Source organism: Nicotiana tabacum, chromosome 23 (genome assembly GCF_000715075.1).
Source record: "Nicotiana tabacum cultivar K326 chromosome 23, ASM71507v2, whole genome shotgun sequence".
Classification (NCBI taxonomy): domain Eukaryota; kingdom Viridiplantae; phylum Streptophyta; class Magnoliopsida; order Solanales; family Solanaceae; genus Nicotiana; species Nicotiana tabacum.
In genome coordinates, this window is record NC_134102.1 from 144,102,158 (window position 1) to 144,127,460 (window position 25,303).

Consider the following 25,303-nt stretch of genomic DNA (forward strand, 5'->3'; position numbering starts at 1 on the left):
TTATTAAGGTAAACACATATAAGGACCGTCCAAGAAACTCTTAACTGATATTATTATTATTATTAGTCGTGGTTACTAAAAATAGTTATTTTAAATTATTTATCACTTTAGAAGTTCAAAATAAAATTAACTTTATATTTTTTTTTTACCCTTAGTATTAATTATCCTTGAAAACTTCAAACACCTCAATTATGATTAACTTTATTCAAATATCGATGAAAAAAGATTAAATATTAAGACATGAATAAGGTTAAAGATATCAAAATTCCATCTTAATTAGTTTTTCTTAGGGGGCGTGTACAAGAGAATCATGACAGATAATATGAGACGGAGAGGGTACCAAATTATAAACGGAAAAGGCCAAAAATACCCCTAACGTATTGAATATGGCTCAAAAATATCCTCCGTTAATCTTTTGGTTCGCAAATGCCCATAACGTTTGCTTTTGGGCTCAAACTTACCCATATATCTAACCGAACAAACCTGGTCAATTTTTTGACTTTAACTTCGCCATGTGGTATTTTTTTAACCCGCCACATATATTATTTTTATTAAATAAAACTCACATGTATCTTTTAAAATACCCAACGACCCTGACTCGCTCCTATATATTTGGACGGTCAGCTAAAAATAATTATATTCGCTAGTTAAATATATAAAAAATATACACTAATTATATATAAAAATATGTATATTATATATTAATATTTTAATATATATTTTACATGACATTATTATTAGGAGAAATTATACGGTGTAGTTTTTCCTATTAATTATGATCTATAACTCGAATTTATTAAGCAAATCTGACAATGGAACGACCGTTTTTGCTAATATTTTAGCTATATCGTTATATATTAAAACACTATTAGTTCCCATTGAAAAGATCAAGTGAAGTCCATAAATATGCTAAGCAGTTGGATATGTATATAATTAATGATTTTAAAAAAATTTCTTTCCATATGTTTCTTTGCTTCTCCTTTAGAATGTCATATAAATAGAACATTATAATTTTTATGTTTGCAAATTAAAATTTATATTTGTTAAACTTGTTAAGATCTGCAAAATTTAAAGGAAAAACTACACCTTATAATTTCTCCTAAAAATAATATCATGTAAAATATATATTAAAATATTAATGTATAATATACATATTTTTATATATAATTAATGTATATTTTTTATATATTTAACTAGCGAATATAATTATTTTTAGCCGACCATTCAAATATATAGGAACGGGTCAGGGTCGTTGGGTTTTTTAAAAGATACATGTGAGTTTTATTTAATACAAATAATATACGTGATGGGTTAAGAAGATGCCACATGACAAAATTAAAGTCAAAAAATTAACCAGGTTAGTTCGATTAGATATAGGAGTAAGTTTGAGCAAAAAACAAATGTTAGGGACATTTGCGAATCAAAAGATTAACGGATGATATTTTTGAGTAATTTTCAATACGTTACGGATATTGTTAGCCCAAGGATGATAATAGGCATTGCTAACTCAAATGGCGGTTTATCGAGGACCGTTTGTCCATAGACTTTTTATCAGAGTTTTTTCTGGATTTTCTTTTTAAAGACGCGTTTATCTATGAAATGTTTAAGTTTTTGAAGATTTTTAGAAAATAAATTTTTCAAAAATCAAAAAGTGATTTTGGCTTTCAAAAATTTCAGATATTTTTTTACCACTCAACAAAATTGTAATATTTTTAAAGTGAAATATATATCAAAATATAATTTTAAATTTTAAATATCATTTTTAAACTTCAATTCAAATACTATTACTTTATTAAAACATTATAATATTTATGTTCAAACGCCCACTTAGCATCACTCATCGTTTTTGTACCCCAAAAATATATAGTGCAATCTTGAAAAAGGATACGCTATATGCAATAACACAAAAGGATGGAGACTTAAGTGCAATAACCTAAACTCTTGGGCCCATAGACGTGGACAGGTTTTGGTCCCCACTTCATCTATTACGTTTCCCAATGCCAAATATAGCAATAGGCATGCATTGCTACTGTAAATAAATATGGACGTATTCGTTGTCACGCACCTCACCGTCACCTCAATGAATCAAACCACGCCTCGTTACAACAACGGCTACTTTGCTTTATTTCCTGACACTTTCTACGATGCTTTCAACTACTCCATCTATTTTACTCTTTTTCGGCGTTGACTATTTTACTTTTACAGTAATTTCCTTTCTGTTTCCTGTCTAATCTACTCCTCTTTTTACCTCTATTTTGGTCAATTAATTACATAAATTTCAAAGGTAGGGGTACAGTTATTTTGACTAAGCTTTTGACAATTATAGATAGAGTACACATACAAACATGTACCCCTACTAACCTTTTCTTTATGAAACGTTTGGTCAAATACTAGTGAAAGTTTCTTTGGTTTAAATCTCAAAGTTTATGAAAAATGGAATGTCTTTCTCTACGTTCACTGTTTTGAAAATTAAAATTCCCTTTTAAAAATTGTCTCACAAAACACAGTTGTATCGCGAGATAGCAATAACTATGTAAGTTGGACTATCACTAATGTGTAAAGCGCGCATTTCCTTTTTTGCCACTTCCAAATTGATGATCTGGTATCCGATTCATGTGATTTTCTATATGCAACTAAAATTCTTCTTATGGAATTAGAATTGTAGACAGCTCCAGTTTACACATTTTAAGCTGAAGGTTGCAATTCTATCAAGGTTCTCTACTCTAATACCCAAGCCTCTTTCAATATTCACGAGCTCACTCAACAACAACAACAACGACTCAGTATAATCTCACTAGTGGGATATAGGGAGGGTAGTATGTACGCAGACCTTACCCCTACCCTGGGATATAGAGGCTATTTCCGATAGACCATCGGCTCCCTCCCTCCAACAATTACCCACCTTGCTCTTGGTGACTCGAACTCACAACCTCTTAGTTGGAAGTGGAGGGTGCTCACCACTAGAGCAACTCACTCTTGGCACGAGTTCACTCGCATCCCAATAAAAAAGTAGTTAATAAGAAGTAAAACTCCTCTAACTTAAATTAGTCATATTATCACCGGGAATACTAATTTCTTAACATAATGGCCGTATTATTCCGGGGTCTTACAAGGTGGAGCTAGTAATATGCTTATGGGTTCGGCGAAACCAGTAACTTTTGGTTAAACTGTATATTTGTGTTAAAAATTTATTAAATATGTACAAACATTAAATCTAGTTATTAATACTTAAAGTCATTGTTCTAAAAAGCAAAATCATAGGGTTTAAATTCTAGCTCCTCCTTTGCTTAGAATAAATTTGGAAGTAGAAATCAATCCTTGTGGAATAGCGTCTATTTTTATTGCTATATTGAGAAATCTGTTATGAAATAAAAGCAATTTAGTAAAACATGAACAAGAACAAGTTATGAAATAAAAATAATTTAGTAAAACATGAACAAGAACAAGTTATGAAATAAAAGCAATTTAGTAAAACATGAATAAGAAATAGAGATAGAGAGAAGGAAGAGTATTTCTTCTTCAATTGTGTGTATTTTTCTATCTATTACAAGGCCTTTATATAGGCATGAAAAGTTAAGAAAAATATGTCATTGAATATGTCATTAAGCATAAAAATATGTCATTGAATATATCATTAAGCATTTGAGAAGATCATAGAGGAAGAGTAGACGTCCACCACAATTTGATTTTTCTTATAATACTTCCCTCTTGGATGTCCATAGATAATGTGCCTCATTAAAACCTTATTAGGAAAAAATCCTATGGAAAAAAAATCCTAGCGAAGGAAAAAGAGTAAACATATTTAGAAATACGCCTTTTGGTTGCCTCGTTAAAAACCTCGCAAGACAAACCTAGTGGGACAAAACCTTGTAAGGAAAAAAGAGTACAACCGTATTAACTCCCCCTGATGAGAGCATCAATTCACATCCTTGAGCCTTCGCATCTCAATCTTGTACACTAGTTTCTTGAAGGTTGACGTCGGTAGAGATTTGGTGAACAAATCAGCCATATTATCGCTTGAACGGATCTGTTGCACATTGATATCGCCATTCTTTTGAAGATCATGCGTGAAAAATAACTCCGGTGAAATTTGCTTTGTCCTATCCCCTTTTATGAATCCTCCCTTCAATTGGGTTATGCATGTTGCATTGTCTTCATACAAAATTGTGGGTAGTTTGTCACACTTCAAACCACATTTGTCTCGAATAAGGTGTATTATAGACCTCAACCATACACATTCTCGACTTACTTCATGAATAGCAATTATCTCAACATGATTAGATGACGTAGCCACGATTGATTGCTTAGTCGATCGCCAAGATATGGGAGTGCCTCCATATGTAAACACATAGCCTGTTTGAGATCGAGCCTTGTGTAGGTCAGATAAATACCCAGTATCGGCATAACCAACAAGATCGGGACTGCAATCATTGCCATAAAATAATCTCATATTAGATACCGTAATATGTGTTTGATTCTATTCCAATGTCTCCTTGTAGGAGCATAGCTATATCTTGTTAGGACATTACCTGAAAAAGTTATGTCAAACTTTGTAATGTTAGAAAGATATATTAGTGCACCAATTGCACTAAGATATGGTAGTTCGGGACCAAGAAGCTCTTCATTATTTTCATGAGGTCGGAATGGATGTGCTTTATCCATATAGAATTGCTTTAAAATCTTTTTAGTGTATGCTGATTGATGAACAAAAATTTCATTTTTCATATACTCAATTTATAGACCAAGACAAAATTTTGTCTTTCCAAGATCTATCATTTCAAATTCTTTCTTTAAATAGTCTACTGCTTTAGGAAGCTCTACTGCTTTAGGAAGCTCCCTAGGAGTTCCAATGATATTTAAATCATCAACATATACGATGATTATAACAAATTTAGATCCATATCTTTTTATAAAGACACAAGGACAAATTGAATCATTCTTGTACCCTTCTTTCAACAGGTACTCACTCATGCGATTATACCACATGCACCCTGATTGTTTCAATCCGTATAAGAATTTTTGAAGCTTTATTTAATAAATTTCTTGGAAACCTTAATATGCTTCAGAACAATTTAAATCCTTCAATGATTTCCATTATTTGCCAGATTAAAACCTAAAATGGTGACATCTACCACATGAGAACATGTCTCTATATAATCAATGCCAGGATATTTATAAATCTTCTTGTGACACAAGTCGTCTTTATGTCTATCGACTTGACCTTTTTTTTGCACAAGAACACATTTATACATCCACTGGCTTTATACTTTCAGGTGTTGGGACTATCCGTCCAACTTCATATTTTTCAGGTGAAATCAATTTTCATTGCGTATTTTTCATTTGGCCAAACTGTCCAAATTTTATGACAGATTTGAGCTCAAGATCCTCGTCAATATTAATAATATTGAGCGCTACATTATATTAACAATATCGTCGACGATCATTTCATATCGGTTCTACTATTACCCAATAAAGACATAACTTATTGAGATCTTTTTGTCTTATTATTTTCAGGTATCTGAGCCTCTCTCATAAGGTCTTATGAAGTATTATGTCGTGGTGCTCTTTTAGAGCACTTGCCTCTTTATTATGACCATCTTGAACATTTGCTCCTCTCCTTCTTCAAGGAATTTTATCTTTGGAACCGATTAGTCTATTATGCTTCATGCATGCCATAGACCATATTCATTATGAACTTTATTTTATTTGGAGCATTAGCAGCTGAATATGACATTTAGCTTTGGGTCAGCAAATACGCCTGGCAATATTTTGTAAATGAATTATCACTTGAACTTCAAGTTCATATTTTCTCGTACGAGGATCTAGATGTACTCATAATAATTCATTACATACATTACTTTTTCAGCTGCCCATTTTCTCCCCTATTCTTGGGATCACCAACACATATCCCTAGCCTTATTTGGGGATCCATCTTTGTGTATTGTGGTAGAACAATTAAATCATATAGCACATTCATATTTCTAGATGGAAATTATTTGGTTCCTGACCCTGAACCGATTGTGATAGGGAAAACTTATCATAACTTGGCTAGATGCGTACAAGTGCTGTTGTATATTAAATAATACATCACATACCAAAATTTATTTTGGCAGTTTTGTTCTCATAACCAATGGTTTAGATATAATTGGAGGCATACAATTTCTGCTAAACCAACTTAGATTTAAACCAGTATTATCAAGATAAATCATCATAATTTATATTCTGGAATTGTGCTTTAATAATTTTAGCAATCAATCTTGCAAAAGCCAAACTGCAAGTTGATAACAAATGCACATGTTACCATGGAATAGATGCATCTATTAAAATCATATAATAGTAAACTGTCCACATGGAAGGTGACTGAGCCCATATATTTATCACTTTTTATTCGTTCCAGAAATCAAGGGATTCAATCCCAACCTTAACTGGTATATCATGAGAATAAGCAACACAATTTGTTGAACAATCTTATATTTCTTCAATATATGCCAATGTAATTTTTAATTAATTTTTCGCATCATAATTGAACCGAGATGGTCAACCGGTCATGCCAACTAATATTTATTTAAGTAAACCTTTAGTTTACTTGTGGCTTGTGATTGCACCATCATGCTTATACTTGTGCAGTACAAATAGAAGAAAAGTCAGGTAACCTTTCATATTTACCCGGTATGATTATAGTAATATAAAGATATTCAATCTTCTTTTCATTTATAGTCTCAATATGCCAACCACTTTGGCTAATATATTTGTAAATCAAAATGTTTCTTTTTAGACTTACTACAATATTAATGTCATGAACAATTTGATTCGTCCTGGTAGTAACAAATTAGTTCTTTCAGAACATTTAACTGCTTTTGTACTACAAGATCTTTTGTCACACCATCCATATAATGAATGTCTCCTTCACAAAGAGAATCATATCATAATAATTGTCATGTTCAAAATCATCATAAACAAAATAATTTCTTGCTTTAATTTTGCTTTTAATAACTTTCATAAGGCATGACAAAATATTTTTGGGGTATCACCTATATGCGACCAATGATATATTCATGTAACTACACAGTTCATTATCTTTCTTTGTCTCAAACATCCCTTAGAGGTGAGTTGTGGTATGTATCCAATCATGTATTGCACGTCTTTATTCATTACTTTTATTACATACTGCTACATTCACCTTCAGGAATGAGTCTGCATTCTCAATGCTTATCATAAGTCACATTCTCTTAAAAAAAAAAGTATAATTATTGTGACATGCTTTATAAATTTTTCATACCATTTTGATGGTAAATTTTTCCTTCACCTTTTTGAAGGATTACATCGAGAACCCTTATTGTTCTCCTTTTATAGTTACCATAATGAAGACAAATTATTATTTCATCCCTTTTCATGTCTTCGTACATTCATACAGTCATGAAAAAATTATTTTGTCGTCTTTCAAACTTATCATATATTGTTGCCACATTCGCTTTACTGAATGGAGCATATCAAGTAGGGCGGGCTTCATGATTCTTTCATCGATACTGTGCATTGTGACTCAAATCCAATGCCTTACCCATATAAAGGCATGTTAGGCAAAATGTGTTGAGACTCAAACCCAACTCTTATCATTATAGTGCACCAGAACTTAAATATGTCTTAACTAGTTGCATAATAGGCCAAAGTACAAGATTAAATTATCAATCTTGTGGTCAGAAACATAAACAAAATTAGTTATAACAAGATTTAAAAATATAACCACTTTTTAAGGTTGTAGGACGAAAACGTTTCATTCCTTCTAAGTGTTATCACTTTTAGATTTATGTGAATTCAAATAGAAGTGCATTCAAATAAATACTAGATAATCTGTTAGAACACTTACCAATTTTGTAAACGATAAACCAAATCAATAAAGTAAGAATAAAGACTAGGACTTGGAAGCATATATATAATTCATGTAGTACTTCCAGTATCTACACATGCAATCCAATTCACATCATAATATATGGATCATAGATGATAGTCAAAGGCTAAGATTGACTGTAAATCAGAATATCTATTATGCTTACAACTATTCTGCCACAATATTATGTTTATTTATGCATGCATTTAACCAACTATGCAGGAATAGTACCAGTTTAGTTCTATTCATTAAACATTACCATAGTAGCATTCATCTTAGTGTGAAAAGGGTAAAGGGCACATTGGTTGTCTGATATCTGCGCACATATATGTAAGCACTATTTAGCACGTTAAATATAAGTTAAAGAATTGAGTAGAGAGTACCTGTTTCAAAATTTAATTACAAAATATATATTCATGCATTTTGATTTGGTTCATGAATAGATCCCTTGAATGATAGCCAAACGATAACTAAAAATTCATATTAGACGTCAAGAAAGAATAAGCAAAAACTATACTTGCCAATGCAGGGCTCGCACACTTTCAAACTATAACAAAATGGAAATAAAATACTGAAAGCTTATTGTGAGTTATCATGGCAAAATAGAAAAAAATTGAGATTAGTGGAGGATAAAAAAATATATGAATAAGCTAGAAAGATGAAAACTTATCTTGTATTAGTATCCAGTCCATTGGCTTTTATCTTTATTTTGTTTGATAGCCACAGAATTAATGGCATAAGGATAGCAAACACAAAGCACAGTCTATGCCTAGATGGAGGTGTACGAAAATGGGAGAACAGTCGTGCTGATAACGTGTTATGAAATAAAAGCAATTTAGTAAAACATGAACAAGAACACGTTATGAAATAAAAGCAATTTAGTAAAACATGAACAAGAGCAAGTTATGAAATAAAAGCAATTTAGTAAAACATGAACAAGAAATAGAGATAGAGAGAAGGAAGAGTATTTCTCTTCAATTGTGTGTATTTTCCTATCTATTATAAGGCCTTTATACATGCATGAAAAGTGAAAAAAAATATATCATTGAATATGTCATTAAGCATAAAAATATGTCATTAACCATTTGAGAAGATCATGGAGCAAGAGTTGACATCCACCATAATTTGATTTTTTCTTATAATAAAATCATTTTAGTTACAAATTATAGTAAACTATAGAAGAAGATACTAATTGATAGCCCAATAATACGTCAATCCTTCTATTTTGTTAGAGAAACATAACCAAAATTTTAAATTTATGGGTTCTGATTTTGCTAGGGAATCATAACTTTTCTTAGTTACTGACTTCACAATTAAATATTAATTTATATTTAACTAATTTCTCAATACAAATATAATAGTTAAGCAAAAATGACGGGCTCCACCTCGGTTTTCTTATGCAATTAGTTTCAAAAGATATTTAAGTCCAACAATAAGTAATTTTGCTATTTTCTTAATCCTTTAGTTTCAAAATTTTACAATTTTGTCTTTTATATTTGGAATATGACTTGCACAATATGCAATAAAATAGTTGGGGTATGTGAGCGTCAAAAGGATGAGGCAGGGATTTGAGCACGAGGGGACCAATTAATGGGTTTGTCCCGTAATACCACAACGGGGTTCGAATGTTGGAACTATAGGAAGCAACGCAGCAGCAAATATCTGTAAAATGGCGGCAACTTAAGCTAATCTTTACAACTCTTGAACCGCCTCTGTAATCTGTACTTATATATCACCATTTCTGTCTCTTTTTTTTGTATGTAAAAAAGAAGAAAACAAAACTTTGTTTCAGCTTTGGCTCTACCTAGCTTTAAAAAATCCCTGGGCTTTTAGCTACAAGTTTTTTTTGGAGTTTTGTAGTGATTAGAGAGAGCTTTTGCTGAAAGGCTAAGAGAATATGGGGAACGGCGAAAACACTGAGCTTCTGGATTTGAAGATGAAAACCACTGAATCATCACCATCTTCATACCCTTATAAAAGAACTATGTTCTTGCCCCCTTCTTCTCATCCTCACTTTGCTGCTTTTGATAAAGAGACTAGCAGTAATAGTACTTGTCTTGCTGGCGGCGGCGGCGGCGGTGGGAACGGAGATTTTGAGGGGAGCGATAGCTACGATGCTGTGAGCTCAGGCGCTGCAGCAGCACTTTCGTCTAGGCCTTTGCAACCTTTCAGCTGTTCTGCTAGTACGTTTTTTCAATCTCTCTGTTACATATTCTCTGTTTATTTTTGGGTACCAAAAAGAAGAGTTGCAGAAGAAAAAAAAAAAACAAGATTTGAGGTTTTGGGGTTATTTTGGTTTTTGCAGGAGGAAGCATGTTCCTTTCTGGAAAAGCTCCTTTTACAGCGTCGCAGCTGCAGGAGTTTCAAAGACAGACAATAATATGCAAGTACATAATGGCTTCCGTTCCTGTTCCTCCCCAGCTACTCCTACCTTTGTCTAATAATCCTTCTTCAGCTCACCTCCCTCAATCTAACAGTAAATCTTTGTCTTTTTAAATTTGTCAATATAAATGTATCCACTTTAGCTTTTTTACTGTATTATACTTGTTTGGCAGAATGTTTTGTTTGTTTAAAGGTGTGATTGTTTGTTGTATGTGTAGCATCGGGTTTGGATTTGAAGTTCTCAAGAGGGTCAGATCCAGAGCCATGGAGGTGTAAAAGAACAGACGGTAAAAAATGGAGGTGCACAAGAGATGTAGCTCCTGATCAGAAATATTGTGAGCGACATGCCCACAAAAGCAAACCCCGTTCAAGAAAGCCTGTGGAAATTCACAATACCAATAACAACAACAACAATTCTAATAATCGACACCCTCCTACTCCTACTTCTCGCAACCACCATCACTCCTTTCAATTTCCAACTGTGCAGCTCTCTGACCAAACCAGGTGGGTAGTTTTTTCAAATATCTTTCCTTTGAATATTACATTTCAATTTTCCATGTTCATTCATGTGACTATACTTAAATTTCGTATGTGGGTATTTTATTGATTCACTTTTTGTTCATATCTCAAGGAGTTATGTGTGTGGGTCTAGTCTTTTCTGGACTTTTGTACCTATGCAAATAAATGTGGAATTGATTGGTTTTCTTTCTCTTCTTTTATGAAAGGTGCATTGAGTGGTTAGGGAGAGGAGACAGAGGTGGCACTATCCCTATCATTAGTTGTAACCAGCAAAATTTGCAGCAACTCATGCAATCCTCTTCTGGAATGGGATTCAACAATGACTACACGGACCAAAACAGAAGAAATACACCTGCATTTCAAATGCAAGACGAGTCAAAAGTGTATCCAATGAACAACTTTAATCAGTACATATCTAATAGGAGTAGTAACCAGACATTGGAAAGTACTCCTTTGAAGAATGAAGAGTGTAGTGACTCGATAATTGCCTCGTTACAGGGAAGAACGACTAGGGATTTCATCGATGCTTGGTCTAAAGACGGACTTAATGATGGTATAAACAACAATGGGTCCTTTACTTCGCTAACGCTATCAATGTCTGGTTGGAATCATGGAATGGATGAAGATAACGAAAATGCGCAAGTGAGCATTAATAGAATGCTGGATTCTGAGAGAAGTAGTGACGAGGTTTTGAGGTCACAGTGGCTTAATCCTGTTTCTTGGATGAGTTCAACAGCACCAGGAGGTCCTTTAGGTGAAGCATTGTGTCTTGGAAATGCTACTAATTTACCTTCACCTCATGGCTATAGCAATAGTACTGCTAACAGCAGCTGCAGCTTCAATTCCTGTGAGAATAGTAGCCATGGACTTTGACTTCATCGGCTGATGATCATGCAATTTTTGCAGCTTGTAAAATGATGAAGTGAAAGCATGTGACATCCATCTTTGATTCTTGAGTTAAAGAATGTGGAAAAGTTGACAGTCCCATCTTTTGTTCAATTTCAGTTTAAGTATGCAAAAGCTTTTGATTATCAACTATTTCTTCTCTATACATATACTACAAATCTCAGTGATACATGGCTTGTGAGTTGGAGGTTGGACTCTAGATTATGAAAATAAGTTTATTAGAGCAGCTTGATCATATTATTGAACCCCTTTCTAATGCTAGTACAAAAATCAATCATGCAGTTACTCTGAAATTATTTTTGTATGATTACAAATCTATTGAAGATGCATTATAAAGAATTCTTTAACTTCTATGTTCTTTGCATGAAAAACGATGAAGTAAACCAGTTGTTGCAGTGCTCGTGATTTGGAACTTGAATGCATTTATTAACATTTTGAAATATGAAGGCAGCAATCCTTCAATATCTAAGGGACAATACTAGCTAGTAGGTATAGTGTTACATCATTTCAAGCATTAAGTGTTTCATTATGAGATATTTTCCCAAAAATATAACGTTGTTAAGTTATGCCGTGTAAATGAAGACGAGGTTCAAGATTTGAAACGGTAGATTTGGGCTACGTTAATAGGCCGAGTCGACCTAATATTTCTGACAGGAATTTATGTTTTATGCATTTCACCGTGCAAAGAGGTTAAGTTTGAAATTTTTCAAGGTTGATATGATGACCTAGAGAATAAGAGTAGGAAGCTGGATACAACTATTAAAATTTAATGTCAATGTATATAATTTAAACTCTTATATTATATAGCCAACATGTTAGAAGTTAGATGAAATAGACGAATTATTGGAGAATTACCGGCAAGAGAATAAGGAGTTTTGAGTTACAACTTCTATCATGAAGAATTTAGCTGAGAATTTTAAATTAATTACAACTTGAAGCTTTCCACATGGCTTCACTCTCATTTTTTCCTGATTAACAGTTTCTTTTGTGATTGCATTCAATGATCCCAACTTAGGTGAGCGGTTTGGATACTAAATACTAACAAAATCATAGCGTAAAGTTCTTGTTTAATTATTAACGGAATATATTAATAATTATTTCTACAATTACTTAGTAGCTTTTTAATTCTATTTTCCGGAAATTTGTCATTGTCATTTATTCACTTAATACCACTTTAATGAAATTATGGATTTGGATTTGAGGGGGAAAAATACATGAAGTTATCAAATTGCAAACTTTTGTGTGGAAAAGGATGCTAAGCCGCTAAAGCTGCCTTTATGTGTTTACAAATTTACAAACTCTTGTATGAGAAAGAGGTTGCCAATATTCACGAATACAATAACAACAACAACAACAACAAGAAGTTAGTGTAATCTCACAAGTGGGGCCATTAATCCCAAATTATTCAAATATTTTTTGAAATTCAAAATATGGTAGCATGCAATTGTTTAACATGCGTTGCTTTCTATGCACTTTGGTCTGTATGCCTGAAGTTGTTCCGAAGTGTTAAACTTACAAAATTTTATACATTGTGGCTATGACTTAAATGATGGCCCAAAAATTGGCTGTGCGTGCACTTGCCCCCATGATTTACATGTTCAAAGGGGAACATTGGACTTTACTGGGCCTTAACCTCCAATAGATAAAGGAGAAATGACACCATGTAGCCATTCTAAAGGGGCTGCTATATAAAAATTAGTCAGTGTGTGCTGAATTTTTGTTTTCCAGTTCAATTTTTCAGGAAATAAATTAATATTTTTAGTTTAAATTTTCATGACAAAATAACTAATGGCTAAACCTAAATAGCAGTCCTAAAAATGGTTATTTGTGTACTTCCCCCTAAAGTAGAAATGAGAGGACTTATTGGGCTGCTGAGTTCCTAATGCAGCCGAGTATAAGTACCATGTTTTTACAATTTCTAAATTGCATTGAGGGTAAATTTTTTCTTTTTTTCATTAACCATTTCAGTTGAACGGATAAAGTTACTGTCATGTAACCAGGAGGTCACGGGTTCGAGCCGTGGAAATAGGCTCTTGCAGAAATGGTAAGGTTGCGTACGATAGACCCTTGTGGTTCGTCCCTTCCACGGACCTCACGCATAGCGAGAGGTTAGTACACCGGCGTCCCTAACCATTTCTGTTGAAATGATTGTTTTTGGTTATATATGTGATGACACAATTAGTACTCTTGCAGTAAAGCACATGTTTCTTACAGTCACTCTGATATTTTCTTTTTGTACGATTAGTGCAGGTTGAAAAGGGTCCATCTATTAATGGACACTAAATTTTGCTGAGGTAATTGCAAGGGAGAGTATCTCAGTAAATCTGTCAACATTCAAAGTCTGCGAACATTGATTGTCCTTGCTGCACTCATGGTTTCAATTATGTCTCAAGTAAGACAACAGAAACTTCACAACTGATTTTAACTGTTCCTTCAACCCCTTCACGCATTAACAGTTAATATCTTTTATAAGGGTGATATGTATCTCGACTAATTGTTAGTTATTCTGTATCTTCTTACTGATGTTCTTGATTTTGCTTTACTTACATTGAGGCCGAACAACAATATTCTCCTTCTCTAGTTGATTGGTTTCTCAATAGAGACATTTCTCATATTTATAATCATTAGATTATATTACTACTATATGATTTGAGGCAAAAGCTATGAGTGCAGAACACATGATGCTGAAGTCCAGATCCGTCCATCTCTTTGTACATAATTCGTATAGTTTAACTGAAGTATGAATCTGTTTGTCAATTCAACATAAATCAGTGTCAATTGCCAATACTGCAAATCAGAATGTTTTGTATTTTCTAAGAATGTTACTATAAGTAAGAGCGTAAAAATTTAAGAGTACCTATTTTAGAGAATCGTCAATTTATTTTAGAAGATAAATTATTTGTTATATGAGGAAATGAGCTCGATAGAGTATAGTTGATCCTGATTAGTTTGGGATTGAAATGTGTTTGATTACTTTGATTGATATATAATTCCAAAGTGTTAATTATTTGAGGTTAAGGGAAATGAACCATTAGAAAATTCAAAATTTTACCTCTACTATAAACTAGAAAATGAACAAAGAAATACAGACCAGGGCGAGACATTTCTTGCTTCTTTTATAACTAGCATTAACCTACACCCTGATTTTCCCGTCTAAATAAAAGAAAATAGGACACACAAGAGCTGGCTTTGGTGTCTGTCATCCTTATTCAGTACTATTGCTGGATTTCTCATCTTAACCACCTTCTCAAATCAGTGGTTGAACAAGGCGAAATTTCTCCACCAAGGCTGTCTGTGTAACACGAGTAGTTTGATTGTTGTTCCATTCCCAGATAGGCAGCTTGGAGACTTTTGAAGCTAGGACTTCTCAAGTTCTGACTATAGCCATAGGTAGCATTAAGAGAATATGGCTCAGGAATTGGGTAAGACAGACGTTTTTTGACGGACCCAACTCTTTCTCTTTCTGGCGTAGACGGCCTTTGTTTTGGCGTGCTTTGTGAACGAATCCGAGCTTTTGCAGACTCGGTAGCAGCCATATAATTAGGAACTGCAGTAGCTGCATCATTTCCTGAAGTGCTATAACGAGACATTATACTGTTTGAACGGGTAGTGGAGCGTAGGCATGGAGTGTTTGCAGTTGATTGGCTTTTACGTGGGCTTGTTGGGCGCATTTGGAGAGGTTTTGGTTGACAAGGGGGTGGGGTAGCTGGTGGTTGAATTGTGGAGTAATTGTAATGTGATGGTCTCTGGTGATGGGGAGAATTAGCAGCACAATGAGGACTACTAGCTTGTCTGTGAAGTGGACTCGAGTGTTGTGATCTTCGAGCATTTGGAACCATGTTAGAATAGGACTTAGCCGTGTCCATCTCAACAGTCTTTATAGAGTCCCTTCTGTCAAATGAACCTCTGCTGCTGACCGTGTTCCATTGCTTTGACGACATCCAATCATCTAGCCAATTTGCTGTCTCTTCTAGTTCTCTCTCATTTCTTTCTTCACTGCCAAGATCCATCTCATCCCATACCTATGTTAAAGACTAGGTAATTGAGTGCTTACTTCTTGAAAGAATAGCATGTGAATTCATGTTTAGCGCAAGAATTAAGGGATAAAGATAGTTGAACCTGCTGAGTAAAAGCATGAGCAAGGGATTTTTCCTGTTTAAAGGAAGCTTCTTTTCTGGCTTGTAACATTGATTCCAGCTCTAGAAGCGATCTCGGGCAATCCCTCCAATCATCAGCTATGGAGCTTCCATCTCTAGACTGTAGTTAGTACAAAAGTTTTATCTGTCAGAGATTAATTAAGAGGTTCTAAGCAGAGGCGGCTGTAGAGTTACTTTGGACGCAGATCAAAACTTTAAGTGTAAAAATTCACTAAGTAGTAGGTTTGAATTAAAGATGCAATGAGTTCATGACAAAAAACTTTCAGGATTGAACCGGTAAAACTTAAATCCTGCATCCGCCTCTGGTTCTATTGTTCTGTATTATACTACCTGAGGTGGAAAGTAGAGCTTACTCTGGACTTCCTGTCTCGGATGTCATGAAGATATTTAGAGTCCCATAAATTAGTGGTTTCAGCAAACATAGACCTGCGGCCTCCATCATGTGAAAGGCGAGCACGTTGTTCGCGAACCCGAGCCTGCACCCTAAGGAGAGCTTGCATACATTTGAGTGTCATCTTTGCTTGCTTCCTGACGTTTTGACCCCTTATTAATGCTTGAAGCTTCACTATCCCCTTCAATGCAATTAGTGCCCTCCTAGCCTGCACCAACAAATTAAGTAATCAACTGCTTCACATGACAGGTAAATAATTAACCACTACATCTATAAATATTTAACATTCCAATGCATGACTTGTGATCAATTCAATATGGTCCTCAATCTAAAGCTAGCCCTGAATTAAGTACTTATGGTAACTACTAACTACTGAGTACTGAATGCTTTCTCCTTTTAAAATGCTAGACTGTAAGTAGTATTTTTACTTGTCACAAAAAACCATTGTCCAGTTTTAAACTCTAAAATCACTAAATTTTCTAGAATCAGATTTACTTTTCTGAAAACAGTCTCTGAAGTTTATTTTCTTCAGCACAAGTCAAAATCTAGTGATGGAGTCAACATATGTCTAAACAAATGTTAAACCATTCATATTTTTACAACAATCGTGTCAGTACAAATAGATGGTGACAGAAGGGAGTTAACGGTCAAAAACTTTTCTTTTTGCTTTGTTAGAAAAAAAAAACTTGTAGCTCACTTACCAGATATCCTCTGAATGCAGTTTGGATGAGTATAGCAGCATTGTGTTGCCTGTTTGAAGAAGGTGGATTATTTGAGGATCGTGTCAACCGAATGATCTCAACAGCTGCTTGAGCTGTGGCCACGGCAGCTTCAGCTGCTGCTGCTGTTGCTGCGGCCACTGCAATTGCATGCTTTGGATCAGCAATTACCTTCCCTTCATTTTGTTGAGCATTTTGTGATTGTTTTCTGAACAGCCACCTTCTCTTCTCTCTTTTCTGTATATTTAAGCTAACACCAATTGAGAATCCATATACATGTAATGCACTAGGATTAATTTTGTTGTAGTAAGCAAATATTACCTTTTCTTCATCTTCCTCTAGCTCATGTTCTCTTTTAGCCTTTTTGTCGCAGCTGTTATCTTTAGTTGGTGACCTGAAAGCCCTTTTAACAGCACTCAACCATGAACTACCTCCCTTCTTCTTTGCCATATGGAGAGGTAAAAAGTAATAGAACAAGGAGCTTGCTTAGAGCAACATGGACAGGCAAGTTATAAAGAATAAAAAGAAGAGAAATGGTGGTGTTGTTTATTAAAATGGCAAGCCTTTTAACTCCTGAAACAATAAATAGAAGGAGATAGAAAGAGAGAGAAATGAATGAAATAAAAAAACAAGAAATGACTGATATCTGAACTCTGGAGATATAGTATATAATTGCAAGAGTGCTTATCCGTGCAGCATCTATCAGAGTAGCAGCTCTAATATCAATATGCGAGTCTTGTAAGCGTAGGTCTTTTGTATTGGCATGGGAAAAAAAAACTATATAGTGGGGGTGAGTGTCAGCGTGCCAGTCCATAGCTTTTCACCAATCAACTAACGAGACGACATTGAAATGAGTGTAAGCTAAGTAGCCTTAAATAAGTTTTTTCTCTAATTAAATTGCTGCAACATAAGAATCCAAAGTCTCTTAGTAGTATACTAGTATTAAATGAGTCAGGCCTCTGTAATAGAATGTGCCTTTATTTTTATGTTATTTTTCCTTCTGAAATTTATTACTGAACACCCCTCATGGCTTCACGTGTTATCTGCATCTGAGAGTAAATTTTATCTACAATCATTGCGGCACAGTGTACAATTTATAGAGCTTATCGCTTATGTTATTCTAGTTGATTAAACATAGGCATAATACATAGTTAGCCCCTGATCCTTTGATATACCTGTCAAGCACGAATATCTCTTACCCACCAAACTTTTTTTGTGTGTCTAAGCACAGTTTGGTATGCAAGAGGTTTTGCACAGTTTAGCCTCCAGCTCAACACCAACAACATCAATCCAGTAAAAAATCACATAGGTGCTGAGTTTGAAAAGAGAGTGTGTACTCCTATTCCGATGAAATAAATAAGTTATTTTCGATAGATCGAATTTAACATGAGCTCAAGGACAAAATATATAATTTACCTTAAAACATAGTATGATATTATTATTTTTTTTTTCCTTCAGTTATTAATTCTGTGTGTTTTGTAGTGGGTGGGTATATTGTCTCGATAAAGAAAGGAGAAGTACAAATTGACAAAGGCGTCTGCATGTGGTTATGGTAAGTGTGTAAGAGAGAGTCCATCTTTTCCCTCGAAGACTGTCAATCTAACCTAATGCCAAAGGAAAAGGAATCCATTTTTTGGGTAAAAGGGATTTATGATAGTCCCTTCTTTAACCAGTTGACCGGTCAAACTTGTTCTATTCTCTGACCTGCTTCTCCCCTTATTTGATTCCATTGCTATCTATTAATGCTTTAAAAATTAAAAAGAAGAAACTTTACTCCCATTTTTAGTGATAAAACAATATGCTCATCATGTTCTTTCCTTATTTCATCCCACTAACAACTTTTAAAATGTGTTACTAATAATAATAATAATAGGTTAAGACCTGAATAACACTACCTCTTGTTTCATTTTATGGAAAGATATTTGAAGGAAAATTTAAAACTTGTGATTTAAATATATTAAATATTTTTTATAGCTATAAAATCATGATAAAGAATAAAATGTAAAATATGACACTAAATTATTTCCGAACATTAGGAAAAAATGTGAATAAAAAATGAAGCCAAGAAAATAACAAACTAGTGGCAACACTTGACCTAGCTAATGGCACTACTAGTAGTAGCGAGAATGAGAAACTACTGCTCGTACTATGTGATCTAGTGGCAAAGCTAGTAGTAGCGAGACCTGGAAAGCAGATAAATAACTTATTATATACTTTCTGCGTATATCCAACACTCACGGGAACGATATATATTATTTCTATAGCAAATATACTTTGGGGTCTGGAAAGGAAAATAAATGATTTTTCTTGTTCTGTATTTCTTTTACGTAGTAATTTTTAAAGTGTTTTTCTTCTATCTGTCCTCTTGAGGGATGTGAAATGGCACGTGAAGATAGGATAGATAGATGTTGTCCGAAAAACGTCCCAGTTCAGTTAACTATTTGGGGATATCAGAAGAATGGAGTTTAGCAAAAAAAAGAAAAAAAAGAATGGAGAAGCTTTTTCTTGGGACTATAATCAAACCTCTACAACTAGAAGGCCTTGGCATAACTATTGTAGCAATATTGTTATCTGAAAAAGTATTTATATTTATATTTTATATATGCAGAGAGAGAGAGAGAGCTGCAAATAGACTAAACATTGCAAGATGGTCATCTGATCCTTCTTCCTATTGACAATGATTGGCAATGCATTTTCTACACGATTGATCAAAGCGTCATCAAATTAAGCTTCTTAAAGTTCTCTCTTTAGTCCCTTGTTTTTCTTTGTTCACTTCACACCCTTATAGCTCCTGTTAAAAGAGTAAACTGTGTAGCCTACTTTCCTTCCTTAGTGTGAGTAATTTGAATCTCTATATCAATATTTTGCAATAGTTAATTAGAGTAGCTTGAAACCATAGTAATAATCCTGTGAACACCTTTAGCGTGAGATATCACATATTCCTTTTTATACATGTAATTCAACTTTAAGCTTCATAAGTGGCTTTCGAACCTTAATATCTTGTTTATGTTCTAGTATGTCATTTAAGTGGAGTAAATATATCATTTAAGTGGAGCAAATTCCTTTGATGGTCACTCAACTTACGAGAACATGTTACCAAAGTCACTTTTATTTCTTTTAGGACAATAAAATCACTCAACAATTGCCTCTTGACTCAAAAAATAAATACTATACATTTGACATGTCATGTCATATTAAAATTTTATTTTTTAATGATAAAACTCATTTAATCCATAACCCCAATTTCTAATAATCTTATATGGTGACTTCTTTTTGTAAATCTATATGAGTAATTTATATCCAAGGCAAGTTAGGCACTGGGGAGGGGGAGCCAGCCTTTTCTTCATCGCAAACGCGAGCAATGTCTCGCGAACGCGAAGACCAGGGAAGGGTAGTCTACGCGAACGCGAGCACTGCCTCGCGAACGCGAAGGCTTGGCAGGCCATACACTTCGCGAACGCGACAGTGCTTTCACGAACGCGATGAACATTGTCGCCCAGCACTTAAGAGAATCCAAAATGGGATTTTTGCCAAAAAACTCATTTCTCAAAAACCAAACGGTGAGGGGCGATTTTTCAAGAGTCATTCCTTCCCTAAATTGTTGGTAAGTGATTTTAAACCATTTTCTTTCAGTTACCCATTACATTTCTTGAATTTTCAACCAAAAATATAGAGTTTTCATGGTAGAATTAGGGGCTAGGGTAGAAAATAGGGATTTCGGAAATTTGGGGATTTAGACCTCAATTTGAGGTCGGAATCCAAAACTTTACATATTCGGGCTCGGGGGTGAATGGGTAAAAAGATTTTGGTCCGAACCTCGGGTTTTGACCAAGCGGGCCCGGGGTCGATTTTTTGACTTTTTGGAGGAAAAATTGAAAAATTTAATTTATGAAATATAATTGATTCCTTTAGCAATATTTGATATTATTGAGTCATTTTTGAATAGATACGAGTAGTTTGGAGGTGAATTCCAAAGGAAAAGCTGTGATTGAGAATTAAGTGGCATTCGGAGCGAGGTAAGTGTTGTGTCTAACCCTGACTTGAGGGAATTAGGAACCTTAGATTATTTGCTTAGTGAAATTCATGTGAGCGGCGTATATGTGAGGTGACGAGTACTTATGCGCCGCCAATTTACTTATTTTCCATGTTTCTCTATTTTTCTTATATTGTCTTATTCCTATGCCAAATTGCTACGTGTTATACTGGTGCTGTTCAAATTATCGTTCTTATCATGTTTACGGAATTTTCTGGTGATAATTGAGTTTTTATTTCAAAGTTGAGATTGATATTATGGAACCAAATGTTGAAGTAGGGTTTGTACTTGTTATTCTATCTCCATGTTGTTATTCATGCATTGCATTATAGTAAAGGAGAGTGTTAATGCACGAAGGGTGATGTCGTGCCATATTGTGAGTGTTAATGCACGAAGGGTGATGCCGTGCCATATTGTGAGTGTTAATGCACGAAGGGTGATGTCGTGCCATATTGTGAGTGTTAATGCACGAAGGGTGATGCCGTGCCATGATATGAGAGTAAAAGCACGAAGGGTGATGCCGTGCCATTTCTATTAATTTTATGGTGAGATTGAGAGTAAAGGCACGAAGGGTGATGCCGTGCATTTTTCTTTACTGTATTCATTATTCCCGTTGATTCATGGTATATTGACTGCTCCAGTGATCATTCTGTTGTAGTTCTTTATCTGTATTCCCCTTAGTATGTCTCCCATCCCGACATTTTCTGTTTAGTTCTTCATTCCTGTTATTTGCGTATACACTGTTAAATTGTACAGGTTGATTGTAGGTGCCTTGCCTTAGCCTCGTCACTACTTCGTCGAGGTTAGGCTCGACACTTACCGGTACATGGGGTCGATTGTACTGATGCTGCACTCTGCACTTTCTGTGCAGATTTTGATACCGGCTCAGGTTGATCGAGATTTGCTATTGGTCCGCTGTCCGGAGACTCAAGGTAGATCTGTCGGCGTTCACATACCTTGAAGTCCCCGTCTATCTTTTTATGTCCTACTGTTTTCTTTCATTTAGACAATTGTATTTCTTTCAGACTATTACTTGTAGTAAATTCTAGAATGCTCGTGAATTGTGACTCCAGATCCGGGTAGTAGTAATTAATACAGTTTTATGATATTCCACAATTATTATATTTCATCTTAGTTAATTATTTTTAATTATTGAATGGAAATAAGGAATTGGTTTAATGATTCACTAACGTTGGCTTGCCTAGCAAGTGAAATGTTAGGTGTCATCAAGGTCCCGTCGGTGGGAAATTTCGGGTCGTGACAGTTGGTATCAGAGCACTAGGTTACATAGGTCTCACGAGTCACGAGCAAACTTAGTAGAGTCTGAAGGATCGGTATGGAGACGTCTGTACTTATCTCTCAGAGGCTATGAAGTTTAGGAACTATATCACTTCTTTCATTCCTTATCGTGCGACATTGATTTTTGCTTGAAACCTATATCTCGTATTCCTTTGTATCCACTCGTGTATGACATTACGCACTCGGTATCAGTTGTGCATCGACGGTTCGTGATGCCGCAGATGAACTACGAGGGAGCCAGAGATGCTCAAACAATGCCTCAACATGTGATTCCGACTGAAGATGCAGTCGTATAAAGATATCACCCAGTGAATAATGTGGGGGGTGCAACGTACCTTGGCATCTGGTTGATTTATACGAGTTGTGAAGGTGAGTATTATGGACCATCGGACATGGTGAACTATGACTTCGCGCCGAGTGGGGGAGTCCACTATTAATGAATGGATTGCGGGGTCATGTGTTATATCAGTTTTGGCCTGAAATGTATATAAGTGGTACTGAAAGGTTCCCCAAAAATTTACACATGTTTAAGGCATGGGATTTTGTAGAGGATAAGATTGGTACTTGCGGTATATCTGCCTACTTAATAAATGGTTGCGGATTTTGGGATGCTTTGGAGGAAGTACAGTGGTTGACGAGATTCTGGACTATGTGGTTTGTGCCAAGATTTGTCTGTATGGAGATCTACTTTTGTGATCGTTGTGTATAAATAGGGGTAAGGGTTACCTCTGAGAAGAATCGAAGAGTATGTTAAGAAATGGGTGAGCTCAATAGTGTTGAGTCAGCATAACAAAAGAAGAAATTGGCCTTGTAAGAGATAATTCTCCACAGGTGTCCGTGGCAAGCCTATGAAGAGGGCAGACCAGCCAATGCAACACTGCCCACTTGGCTCAGTTCTCAGAAACGCTTTTGAAAGAGTTTGTTCCCGGACTCTTCGTAATACATGGCGCATAGGGTTTGAACGATTGCGTCAGGTCACCATGATGGTGTCATAATATGCCATCGGGTTCAATAAGTTAGCCTGTCATATTCCTACTTTGCTTCCTACATCTAGAGAGCGAGTCCACAGACTCATTAAAGGACTTAATTATGATCGTAAAATTTTGTATGACTCGGGAGCTACAGGCTGATACTTCATTTCCACTAGTGGTAGAAATTGCCAAGATATTAGAACGTGTTCGGGGTGAGGAAAAAAGAACTAAGGAGACCAAAACGTCTCGAGATTCTGGGGGATTCAGTGGATTCTACTCTGCGAGTATAAATCATTATGGCGGGGACTCGGGTAGTCGGCCAACCCAGTTCGCACATCGGATTAATCGAGGTGCTCCAGTAAGTTCTTTTAATGCACCACTGGCATGAGTTTCCTACAATGGTTATTCCAGTTATCTGGCACAAACTCAATATGAGCAGCCAAACCTGCAAAGGGGTTGTTATAAATACGGCGATACTAGGCATCATGAGAAAATTGTCCCAAACTTGGGAGAGATATATTTCATCAAAGTACTCAGGCTACGTGCCCCATTGCAGTTACCACACCACCCACACGATCAGTTAGGGATGGAGGACATGCGGGTAGAAGGCGTCCTAGAGGCGGAGACCCAGTCATTGTTATATTTGTTTTATGGTATGGTGGAGGTCGTTACATCAGATGGTGACGTTATAGGTACGACCTCAATTTAAATTAAAGAAATAATTTCCTTAACTTGATTCGGTTTTGAGTATCATCTATTGTGCTCCACTTATGAGTGAGCTTCATAATTTTATAATCTACTTATGTGTCTGCTTCTGTGGGGAGGTTTTATCGAGATAACTACACCGATCATTCCATGATGGACTCTAATAAGATCTGTGAGGCTAAAGTGCCTTTCTAGTACTTATTTTGGTATGTTTTGATGTATTTCCGGATAATTATTTATAAATTGTGAATTATATGCCCTACCGATGTGGGGTTCATTATGTATTGTGATTTTGTTTAACGAAAATTATTTAAAAGGAGAAAATGGAAAGTTTCGATTGGCAAGATGTGCATATTACTTGTGATTCAGAACTAAGGCCGAGGTCCTCGTATTTTTAAAATAAATTAATATGTTTAAACCGGACTATGAGTTGCGGTGGAAGTTATATAAGGATGAGATCCTTGTGATAAAAATTCTTGTGTTTAAATTCTCCCTTGTAAAAATTAAATTTATACTATAGTACTAATAGGGAGTCATGCTTGCTAGGCTTATTTGAAACATTTTTGTATGAAATTCTCTGTGCATACTTGCCAAATTCGTGTTGTAATATTGAGTTGTAACCTACGAGGTAGGTGCCCGCCCATGTGGCATTAAATGTGACTCGTTAATTCGGGTAAAAAAAAAATTATGAGGTCTTCATGCCTCGCATATCGTTATTAGTATTGTGAAGGTTTGAAACGAGATTTTTGTTAACATGAAGTTAATTGGCGATTCTGTAATTGATTATGAATAACTATTAAGACCAGATTGACCCAGAAGGGTGCCCCATTTAGATAGTCAGACGAGTGTGAGTTGAGCTTTCAGAAGCTCAAGACCGCTTTGACTACAATGCTAGTGTTGGTATTACCCACAGGTTCAGGATCATATACGGTACATTGTGACGCCTCTCACATTGGACTTGGTGCAGTATTAATGCAAGATGGCAAGGTAATTGCATATGCATCGCGACAATTAAAAGTTCACGAGAAGAGTTATCTTGTTCATGACTTAGAACTAGCAGCCATTGTTCCTGTGCTAAAGATTTGGAGGCATTACCTCTACGGTGTTTCGTGTGAGGTATTTACTGATCATCGTTGCCTTCAGTACCTGTTCAAACAAAAAGATCTTAATTTGAGGCAGAGAAGATGGTTGGAGTTGTTGAAAGACTATGATATCACCATTTTGTATCACCCCGGAATGGCCAATGTGATGGCTGATGCTTTGAGTAGAAAGGCTGTGAGTATGGGCAGTCTTGCGTATATTCTGGTTGGTGAGAGGCCATTAGCTGCATATGTTC

The 25,303-nt window shown here is 35.2% G+C and overlaps 2 protein-coding genes across 2 annotated transcripts; one reads left to right on the forward strand and one right to left on the reverse strand.

The window, feature by feature from the left end:
* The first annotated feature begins 9,449 nt into the window (after positions 1-9,449).
* LOC107823287 (growth-regulating factor 8) lies at positions 9,450-11,778 on the forward strand. Its single transcript, XM_016649915.2, has 4 exons — positions 9,450-10,068; positions 10,191-10,361; positions 10,486-10,771; positions 10,993-11,778. Exons 1-4 carry the CDS (start codon positions 9,783-9,785, stop codon positions 11,657-11,659), a joined length of 1,410 nt encoding a protein of 469 aa, XP_016505401.1. The 5' UTR covers positions 9,450-9,782; the 3' UTR covers positions 11,660-11,778.
* Positions 11,779-14,723: 2,945 nt separating this feature from the next.
* Positions 14,724-17,693, reverse strand: LOC107823288 (protein IQ-DOMAIN 18-like). The gene is made up of 5 exons (XM_016649916.2): positions 17,281-17,693; positions 16,942-17,196; positions 16,203-16,448; positions 15,812-15,949; positions 14,724-15,714 (listed from the first exon to the last, which is right to left on the reverse strand). The coding sequence occupies exons 1-5, from the start codon at positions 17,407-17,409 to the stop codon at positions 14,923-14,925; spliced, it is 1,560 nt and encodes a 519-aa protein (XP_016505402.1). The 5' UTR covers positions 17,410-17,693; the 3' UTR covers positions 14,724-14,922.
* Positions 17,694-25,303: the final 7,610 nt, after the last annotated feature.

Coding starts and splice junctions, on each gene's coding strand:
- LOC107823287 (XM_016649915.2), top strand. CDS start 9,783: ATGGGGAACGGCGAAAACACTGAGCTTCTGGATTTGAAGATGAAAACC. Junction 10,069..10,190: donor ACCTTTCAGCTGTTCTGCTA/GTACGTTTTTTC, acceptor TGGTTTTTGCAG/GAGGAAGCATGTTCCTTTCT. Junction 10,772..10,992: donor CAGCTCTCTGACCAAACCAG/GTGGGTAGTTTT, acceptor CTTTTATGAAAG/GTGCATTGAGTGGTTAGGGA.
- LOC107823288 (XM_016649916.2), bottom strand. CDS start 17,409: ATGGCAAAGAAGAAGGGAGGTAGTTCATGGTTGAGTGCTGTTAAAAGG. Junction 17,197..17,280: donor TAGAGGAAGATGAAGAAAAG/GTAATATTTGCT, acceptor TTAAATATACAG/AAAAGAGAGAAGAGAAGGTG. Junction 16,449..16,941: donor CTGCATTCAGAGGATATCTG/GTAAGTGAGCTA, acceptor TTGTTGGTGCAG/GCTAGGAGGGCACTAATTGC.